This window comes from Cervus canadensis, chromosome 8 (genome assembly GCF_019320065.1).
Source record: "Cervus canadensis isolate Bull #8, Minnesota chromosome 8, ASM1932006v1, whole genome shotgun sequence".
NCBI lineage: Eukaryota > Metazoa > Chordata > Mammalia > Artiodactyla > Cervidae > Cervus > Cervus canadensis.
In genome coordinates, this window is record NC_057393.1 from 68,536,094 (window position 1) to 68,546,529 (window position 10,436).

The window sequence follows — 10,436 nt, forward strand, 5'->3', positions numbered from 1 at the left end:
CTTTGTAAAACTTCAATGGCCTGCACACTTATGATTTGTGTAGTTTTCTTTGTGTATTTTATAGTTCAATAAAAACTTTCCTTAAAAAATGAACACTATAAGCAAGTCAGTTCAGTTCAGTCACTCAGTTGTGTCCCACTCTTTGCGACCCCATGGACTGCAGCACGACAGCCTTCTCTGTCCATCACCAAATCCCAGAGCTTGCTCAAACTCATGTCCATCAAGTCAGTGATGCCATCCAACCATCTCATCCTCTGTCGTCCCCTTCTCCTCCTGCCTTCAATCTTTCCCAGCATCAGGGTCTTTTTCCAATGAGTCAGTTCTTCACATCAGGTGGCCAAAGTTTTGCAGTTTCAGCTTCAGCATCAGTTCTTCCAATGAATATTCAGGACTGATTTCCTTTAGGATTGACTGGTTTGGTCTCCTTGCAGTCCAAAGGACTCTCTAGAGTCTTCTCCAACACCAGAGTTCAAAAGCATCAATTCTTCGGTGCTCAGCTTGCTTTACAGTCCAACTATCACATCCATACATGACTATTAGAAAAACCATAGCTTTGACTAGATGGACATTGTTGCCAAAGTAATGTCTCTGCTTTTTAATATGCTGTCTAGGTTGGTCATAGCTTTTCTTCCAAGGAGCAACCATCTTTTAATTTCATGGCTACATTCACCATCTGCAGTGATTTTGGAGCCCCACAAAATAAAGTCAGTCACTGTTTCCATTGTTTCCCCATCTATTTGCCATGAAGTGATGGGACCAGATGACATGATTTTCATTTTCTGAATGTTGAGTTTTAAGCCAACTTTTTCACTCTCCTCTTTCACTTTCATCAAGAGGCTCTTTACTTCTTTGCTTTCTGCCATAAAGGAGGTGTCATCTGCATATCTGAGGTTATTGATATGTCTCCCAGCAATCTTGATTCTAGCTTGTGCTTCATTTAGCCAGGCATTTTGAATGATGTACTCTGCATATAAATTAAACAAGCAGGATGACAATAAACAGCCTTGATGAACTCCTTACCCAATTTTGAACCAGTCCGTTGTTTCAGGTCTGATTCTAACTGTTGTTTCTTGACCTGCATACAGATTTCTCAGCAGGCAGGTAAGGTGGTCTGATATTCCCATCTCTTTAAGAATTTTCCACAGTATGTTGTGATACACATAGTCAAAGGCTTTGGCGTAGTCAATAAAGCAGAAGTAGATGTTTTTCTGGAACTCTCTTGCTTTTTCTTTGATCCAACGGACATTGGCAATTTGATCTTACTATAAGCAAGTAAGCAAACATAAAAGTAGTTCTAATGGTACATTGGTAAACAGTAATGAAGAAAAATGTTTTATAACAAAAAAAGAAAGAACAGTGAAAAGGTTAGTCAGTACCAACCTCTGTGGTTTTTGCCCAATTTTAATCACTGAAGTATTAAATATTTTTTTCACATTAGCAAGATTTTGCAGACAATTAGCCAGCCCATTACTGCCCGTTTATTATTCTGACATGGTAATACACATAGAATGCCTAATCTGGGCACTATAGTGCAGCTTGAAGACATTCAAGGCAGGTAAGAGTCAAAATCTTGGAAGAAAGGAATTCATAAAATGGCAAGTCTTTGAAGATATGTGTATAAATCAAGGCAAGATGGTTCTAAAACCTTTAGATACATCAGCTTCATTTACAAGACACCCTAAAAACTCTGGTCACGTCACACTCAAGTAGGCAACAAAACATTCAGTTGTACACATTGTCACACCTGCTCTACTGACTAATAACAATCCTAGGTAGGGTAACCCATGAACTTGGGCCTGGTGTGAATTTCTCAGCTTTGGAGTCATCTATAGTAAAGGGAGTTAACAGAGCTTAGTGTATTAAAGAAACTATATGGCCCTTTCCATCAAAATCTACTGAATAACAAGATATAACTACTCCCTGCCAAAACACAAAAGACAGGAAGAGTTAGAAATGTCTGTCAAAAATTAACAATTATGGGAAGTGTTAAAGACCACCTGGTAAAGAAGAAAGATTTTGAAGAAACGATTAAAACTGTTTTAAGAACAAAGGCAGAACACAATGAGACTAGCTTAGAAAGTTCTGCTGCCCAGTTACAATATGTTGTTAGGCTTCCTGTGAATGACCTAACCCTAACAACTCCCCTCAAGAAAAGAAAGCAAGTGCAGCATGATAAAAGTAGGATAGAATTCAACCACTAGGGTCTTCCCGGTGGTTCAGTGGCTAAAACTCCATGCTCCCATTGCAGGGGGCCTGGGTTGGATCCCTGGTCAGGGAACTAGATCCCACATGCTGCAACTAAGATCAGTGAAGCCAAATAAAAAATTAACAAATAAATATCTAAAAAAGAATTAAACCACTATTACACACATAAGTCTGCACACACACTTGAGAAAATATACATCAAATCACAAAATGCTTGATTTAGGTTAATGTTTTAATATCAAATACCAGACAAATGTAAACTATGCAAGATGAAAAGTAAGTTTAAAGCAATACTATATATATATATATATATACAAATTCTGCAATGCAACCGAAAAATTCTATCAGTGTAATTACTGTTATGCTACAGAAGGGATGAAAGAAAGGAAGAATCATCCAAAATCCTACCACTTAACCCAGCCACCTTGCTCTTTTGGATCATTTAGTCAAGGGGAAGCCAGCTGCCATGAGTATACATTCATGCCTTGCTGGTGGTGGTGGTTTAGTTGCTACGTCTTGTCTGACTCTTGAGATCCCATAGACTGTAGCCTATCAGGTTCCTCTGGCCATGGGATTTCCCAGGCAAAAATACTGGAGTTGGAGTGGGTTACCATTTCCTTCTCCTCATGCCTTGTTACTCAAAGGCAAGTAAGTAAGAGTCGGAAATATCAAACAGATAAAGATTAACAAACCTATGCAAATTATCAGTGTCAAATATTGGGAACCAATACCTACCACTTATTTCTACAAATGTGCAAGGTATTATGTAGGGGCAAAACACAAAAAAACAGTAACCATACCATAAGGAAATACATAAGGTGGGGACGTGGTTCTTAGGGTCTCTGAGAACCGAGCAATGATGTATTTTTCACGTAGGTAGTCGCCTGTGTGCCCGGTTGCTCAGTTGTGTCCTCTTTGCGACCCTATGAACTCACCAGGCTCCCCTACCATGGGATTTTTCAGACAAAATACTGGAAAATGGGTTGCAATTTCCTTCTCCAGGTAGTAGCTTGATGAATATTCAATTTATAATTATAGGTAAACTCTAAGTGTATGACCTTTTTTCTTGACATATTCCATAATGAACAATGTTGATGTTTACCAGCATTATTTTGTGAATTAAGATCTACAAATCAATGTTTTTTTTGGCCTTTAGAGAAGCTGGAGCTAAGGAAGATAGTTACATGTTACAATGTCAATGTAGTATCTTTAACATACTGATAGCTCCGAAGCTGAAGAATCTGCCTGCAATGAGGGAGACTTGGGTTCTATTCCTGGGTTGGGAAGATACCCTGGAGAAGGGAATGGTTACCCACTCCACTATTCTTACCTGGAGAATTCCATGAACAGAGGACCCTGGCGGTCCATGGGGTTGCAAAGAGTCAGACACAAGTGCGTGACTAACACTTTCACTTGGCATAATGATATTTTTAGTTAAGAAGAAATACTGAATTTTATGAATAGCTTGTCTCTAAGATGACCCCAATCATCACCACCACCTAATATTTTTGTCCCTGCATAGTAGCCTCCTATACTAAATAAGGGTCAGCTATGTAGCAACTTCCGAGGTTAATATCATAAATGACATTGTGGCTTCCTTGTTATATTTTGATTGATTCACCCTGGGGAAAAATAAGCTGCTATGACTGAGAAAACACTTAAGAAGTCCTATGATAAGAAAGTAAGTCTTGGGACTTCCCTGGCTATCCAGTGGTTAAGAATCCTCTAGCCACCTATTGCATAACACATGGAACTCAGCTCAATGTCATGCGCCAGCCTGGAAGGAAGAGGGGTTTGGGGGAGAATGAATACACACATAGGTTGGTTGAGTCCCTTGGCTTTCACCTCAGACTAGCACAACATGGTTAACCAGCTATATGCCAATACAAAATAAAAAGTTCAAAGTGTGGGGAAAAAAAAAAGAATCTGCCTTGCAGTACAGGAGTCCTGGGTTCTATCAGAGGTCAGGGAACTAAGATCCCACACGCTGTGGGACAGCTAGGCCCTCATGCCACAGCTAGAGAGTCCGAGTGCTGCAACGCAATATTCCACATGAACGAGTATCCCAAGTGCCACAGCTAAGACCCGACATATCCAAATAGAAAAAGTAACTAAAGCCTCCTGCAAATGACATGGGAAGTAGACTCTCCAGCAACTCCCTCTCCAGTCAAGTTCTGAAAAGGAAGTTCTGAAAAGACCTCTTCTGGAAGCACCCTCCTAAGTTACCCACAGACAGATTTCTGACTCACAAAATTGATGAGATGATAAATGTTTGTTGTTCAAAGCTACTAAATCTGAGTAATCTATAAAGCACCAACAATAGAGCTCATCAAGAATAATAATTCAATAAGCTTAAAAGTGAAAGTGAAGTCGTGTCTGGCTCTTTGCGACCTTGTGGACTATAGCCTACTAGGCTCCTCTGTCCATGGGATTCTCCAGGCAAGAATACTGGAGTGGGTTGCCATTTCCTTCTCCTCAGATGGCTCTTTGTAAAACATAAACCAGGTAGATAACGTGTGTGTGTGTGTGTGTGTGTGTGTGTGTGTGTGTGTGTGTGTGCATGCTCAGTCCATTCAGTTGTGTCCCACTCTTTGAGACCCCATGGACTGTAGCCCACCAGGCTCCTCTGGCCATGCGATTCTGCAGGCAAGAATACTGAAGTGGGAATTTCCCTGGTGGACCAGTGGCTAAGACTCTTGTGCTCCCAAATCAGGGGTCCCGGGATTGATATCTGATTAGAGAACTAAGACTTGGTACGGCCAAATAAATACATAAAGAGTTAAAAAAAAAAAAGAATACTGGATTGGGTTACCATGCTCTCCACCAGGGGATCTTCCCGACTCACAGATCAAACCCAGATCTCCTGCAACTCCTGCATTGCAGGTAGATTCTTTACCACTGAAACACAGGGGAAGTCATAGGGATTTTAACATATCCCAAGTTAAAATACTTCAACGATTTCATATTCATGGACTCATGATGGCCTAATAAAACCACTTAGGTTCTTGCTTCTGCCAACATTTTACATTCACTTGTTTCCATTCTCTACCTCCTTTACTTCACTAGATTTCTGATTATTCAAGAATGTACTCTCTTCCTCGACCTTTGTACTTGCTTTTTCTCTGCCTAGGAATGTTCTTCTTTGTGCTGTTAGGGGTATTCTTTGCATCCAAGGCACCTTCTTGTCACTCAGTTCTCAGCTTAAAAGTTCTCTCCCAAAGAGGCCTTCCCTGATGGCCCTTAAAGAGAAAACTCTGGAAGGTCTTTACAAAGAGAGGAAAAAGATAAGTAGACCATGTTTAAAGAAATTTATAAATTTGGAATTACTTTATTAGAATAACTGTATTAAATGAAAAAAAGAATTTACTAGTTTAAATTTTAAAGGGGAATATAAATTTGTCATGATATATGATTGTACACCTGAGATACACAAGAGAAATAAATTGAAAAAGGGGAAGCATGTAAACTATGGAAAAAAAACAATACAGAAGGACAAAGAAAGGTATCAACAAACAGAAAAGGATAGCATGTAGGATAAGAAAACTAAACATCAAAAATGTAAATTCTCCAAATTCTCTCTCCAATTATTTCAATCAAAATATCAAAAGAAATGTATTCTTACAAAGACACTGGTGATTATAAATTCATACAGAAAAATAAACAAGGCAAGAAGAGTCAGGAAATTGCTGAAGGATTAGCTCTATCAGATATGAAATACATTTCTAAACCCAAATAATCAGAGTAAGTTGATTATGACACAGGAGAAACATAACAATGTGGTAGAATACAAAATCTTAAATATGAACAAATATATCAACAGGAAGAAGATGAATAATTATTTAGGTAAGTAGTGTTGTTTAACTGGGTAGTCAGTTGAAAAAATATAAGCTGTGACTAACATTTTATATACAAGAGGAATAAAATAGGTAAGTGTATGAAAATGAAATAAAAAAAGAAAAATGAAACCATTCAAATATTATAAAAAGAAAATTTAAAAAATATTTATAAGCTAGAAGTTGTCAAGATTTTTCTAATTAAGATACACTAAAGCCATAAAAACAAAGTTTTTCATTAAAAATTTAACTTAAATTTTCATCTCATTTAAAAAATCAAATGTTAAAAACATATGACAAAGAGGGACTTCCTTGGCTGTTCAGTGGTTAAGACTGTGCTTCCACTGAAAGGGGTGTGAGTTTCATCGCTCGTCGGAGAACTAAGATCTCCAAAATTAAAAAACAACAAAAAAAGCAAACAGAAAACATATTTGCAACTTATCACTAATGGTTATTTTTCTAAAGGACCTTCTATAAAAATCAATAGAAGCCAAATAACCCAATAGAAAAAAATGGACAATGTGTATTATTTCTTACTTTAAAATGTTTTGAAACAACTTCTTCAAGAGTGAATAAAATATAAAATAAAGATCACTAAACAGTGTTTCGGTTTATCTTCACCAGAACTCTTACATGTGGTGATTGACTTGTTTGGGTTTATGTTGTGGAAATACAGAAACCAGGTAATGTTCACAGCTGACTTGACAGGAGTATACACAGCAGGACAAGAAGTTGATCCTTGGGAAACAGTACTTCACAAGCACGGACACCACCCTGCTCCAAGTGTCACCTCAAACACTAAAATTAAGGAAACTTTAGGGAAAATTCTACACTTCTAGGGAAGCATACACTTCTAGGGAGCATTTCAGGAAATTTTAGTTCTTGAGAAGCAAGATGACTCTAGGAAACATTCACACTACTACAGAACTTTACTAAGCGAACTTTACTCCAAAATGTGTTTGTGATAGCTGATATGACTCAGGGCCAGTTTCTTCCCATTTACACAATGAAATGACTGATAAACTTTAATTCACACTCGTATCCCCAGTATCTAGCCCAGAGCCTGCCAATGAAAAGTTCTCAATAAACACAAGTTCCTTCACTTACCTTTCTCACCCTAAATTTCTATTTATCTTCCAAATTCACCCACACTGAACAAATTAAAGGCAGGTATCTTATTTGGGACTCACTTTTATTGCATAAAACAGAAAACTTCCGTGCTCGCTTCGGCAGCACATATACTAAAATTGGAACGATACAGAGAAGATTAGCATGGCCCCTGCGCAAGGATGACACGCAAATTCGTGAAGCGTTCCATATTTAAAAAAAAAAAAAAAAAACAGAAAACTTCCTAATAGGTTTTAAAGAAGTGAAAAAAAAAATTCTCTTATATTAGAGAAATCCAGGTTTAAGAAGCCTGAGAATGGGATTTCCCTGGTGGCTCAAAGGTTGATTTCAAGCACCCTAAACAGGGGGCCCAGGTTCAATCCCTGATAAAGAAACTAGATCGTATAGCAGTTCTACTGGTACCAGAGATGCAGGCTCCCGTCTTCTCCCCATCCTAACACATATCTTCTATTATGAAGTCAATTCATAGTTTCACATGATTTCTGTATCTCCAACTATTGAACCCATGTTCTATAGATGCTGAGGGCAAGGAGACAGATACAAAAGAGTAAATTCTCTGTGGTTCTAATTATATAGAAATTATCTAAAAGATCTTTATAGACATGGAGGTTAAAATAGCAGTTATTATACATGGAGTTACCAATGGGGAGCAGGCAAAGGGAGACTTCAGGGGTGCTACAAAGATTTACATCACTGTCTGGGTTAGTGTTATATATAGAGAGAATTACTTGATATTTTGACAAGACTATGCACTCCAGATAGACGGAAGAAACTGAAAGCGTTCTAACACATTTAGTGTTCATGCCCATCACTGCTGTCACCTTCCAGAGGTTGGTTGAAAAATAACCAAGATAGGGATTTCCCTGGCAGTGCAGTGGGTAGGATTCCCTGTGTTCCCACTGTAGGGAGCATAGGTTCAATCCTTGGTCAGGGAACTAAGATCCCACATGCCAGATCAAAACCAAAACCAAAACAAACAAAGACATACAGTTTGCTAGAATAGATGAAGGTGCGCCAATCATCTTGCTTCAGGAATAGCCAGCTTCAAACTCTCTCTTTTTTTTTAATGTTTTTTGTTCTTCTGAAATGCGCATAAAAATAATGACTTTTCCTTTTGCAAAATCTTAAGAGTCCCTCTGTGGGGATTAATGAGGCAATGTATGTCAAGTACTTAACATGGTGCCTGATATTTAATGAAAGGTAGTGGTTACTGTTATTATTTATTATCATCATGATAGTCATCATTATAAACAAATGATAGGACAGGATCTCAAATGATCCTTTAGTGCAAATTTCCAAAGAAACTGGTCAGCATACTTGTGAATGTGAATATCCTCCTGAAAATAATGACACTGTTTCTCTGCTGAGAAACTAAACCAAAAGAAGCTAAATCCAGTTCTTACCTCTGATAGCACCACAATTTTAGAAAACTCAAGAGTAGTTATGCAAAGAATTTGGGGAATATGTTGTAAAATTTTTGATTTTGCCTTCAATATTGCATGACCTTCATTATGGTGGCCCCATGAAACAAACGGGCTTTCCCAGTAGCTCAGCTGGTAAAGAATCTTCTGCAATGCAGGAGACCCTGGTTCGATTCCTGGGTTGGGAAGATCCCCTGGAGAAGGGATAGGCTACCCACTCCAGTGTTCTTGGGCTTCCCTGATGGCTCAGATAGTAAAGAATCCACCTGCAATGCAGGAGACCTGGGTTCAGTCCCTGGGTTGGGAAGATCCCCTGGAAAAGGGAATGGCAACCCATTCCAGAATTCATGCCTGGAGATTTCCATGGACAGAGAAGTCTGGCAGGCTACAGTCCATGGGGTTGCAATGAGTCAGATAACTGAGCAAGTAAAACACACACATATATATTTATTTACTATTTATTTGTGCTGTCTAATTATAAGCACACTCTACATTCTCTAAAAAGTAACAACAAAAAAAAAAAACTGGTAAGAATGATGACTCTAGATCACTACATACAGACTAGGAATGCCATACCCTTTTATTCATTAACATAAAAAGCCCAGGCTAAGACAGCTTCCTTATTTCCCTGGGAATAAGGGAGGTGGTATTTTCCTAGTCCATGTTTTCATGGAAAAAATTAACTGACTTAGTTTGTATGTAGAATAAATCCATTTCGGAAAGTGTATAAGTACAAAATACTTACCCACTTAGCAACTGGACACCCATTAGAGCTTTTTCCTTCTTTCCCTGTGTACACTACTATTTCTATCCTTATTGCATTTCCTTTTTGACCATACCTAAGTATGAAACACAGTGAAGGGAAAATCATTGAAATAAACTTTTAACATCTTTATGGGCATAAGATAAAGATTTACAGAAGCACAAAAATCAAACACTCCTCATAATAATAACTTTGTTAAAAATTTACTTGTGTGTGGCAGATATTTTTGTTGTCCAGTTCTATTTACTTGTCCTTAAGGATCACTCTTTTCAAAAAAACGGCCTGGCTCCAAGTCAAGCAAAACCAATGTGAATGTAGTGTTGACAAAGATAATTTTAACTATTTCTATGATTATACAATAATATAAAAATAAGTATGTCTGCATTTAACAAAGACAGCCTTGCTTCGTGAGGGTCTTTATTGAGTTTCCAGTGGCTCGTGTGATGAATGACTCAGCAGGGACACCAGGACACTGGGCTTTCCCTGGGCCCTAAGAAACATCCAACTCATATTCCTGAAGGTTTTCCATTCACCTCCTGTTTGTTCCCAGAGATCATATCTCTGCATTGAGTTAGGTCCCCAGTAATGAATGATTTTAACAGGGAAGCATATTTCCTCACCTATTCTCCATGATTTCCCTGACAGCAGCAACACTTGGTCCTGCCCCAAGGTGTGTATAATATGGGCCTTTGTCTTTTTGTATAACTCGATCTGTGGAAGGAACAAGATTATTAGACCCAAAGCTTTACAGAATTGCATAGGGGCGCGGAAGAGCTATTTTTACTTTTTTTATTTTTTTTATTTAGAACAATGAATCTTGACAAGATTTTGGTAAGCTTTAGTAATTAAAAACTAGGACAATGGGCCCTGGAGTGTAACTTTATCCCTTTTTTCTGCTCCTAATTATTCCATTCTTTCTCTAAGAATCAGAGGAGGAAAAACATATTTTAAGTTATGGTTAACCATTTATTCTCAGATCTTCTCCTTTTAAAAAAGATCTATAAAAATTGAGGTATGATATGTGTAAATCTATGGCTGATTCATATCAATGTATGACAAAACCCAAAAAAAAAAAAAAAAAAAAAA

The 10,436-nt window shown here is 37.9% G+C and overlaps 1 protein-coding gene and 1 non-coding gene across 3 annotated transcripts in view; one reads left to right on the top strand and one right to left on the bottom strand.

Annotated features, from left to right (window-relative positions):
- Window positions 1-10,436, bottom strand: part of TET1 (tet methylcytosine dioxygenase 1) — a 133,682-nt gene that overhangs the window by 32,315 nt on the left and 90,931 nt on the right. For both annotated transcript variants that reach the window (XM_043476768.1, XM_043476767.1), the window contains exons 5-6: window positions 9,971-10,061; window positions 9,333-9,426 (exon numbers count right to left, since the gene is read on the bottom strand). In XM_043476768.1, the coding sequence (XP_043332703.1) occupies window positions 9,333-9,426; window positions 9,971-10,061 (185 nt within the window). The remainder of the gene's footprint in view (window positions 1-9,332; window positions 9,427-9,970; window positions 10,062-10,436) is intronic.
- LOC122446852 lies at window positions 7,256-7,362 on the top strand. The gene has a single exon (XR_006271012.1). It is a non-coding gene; the product is annotated as a U6 spliceosomal RNA (small nuclear RNA).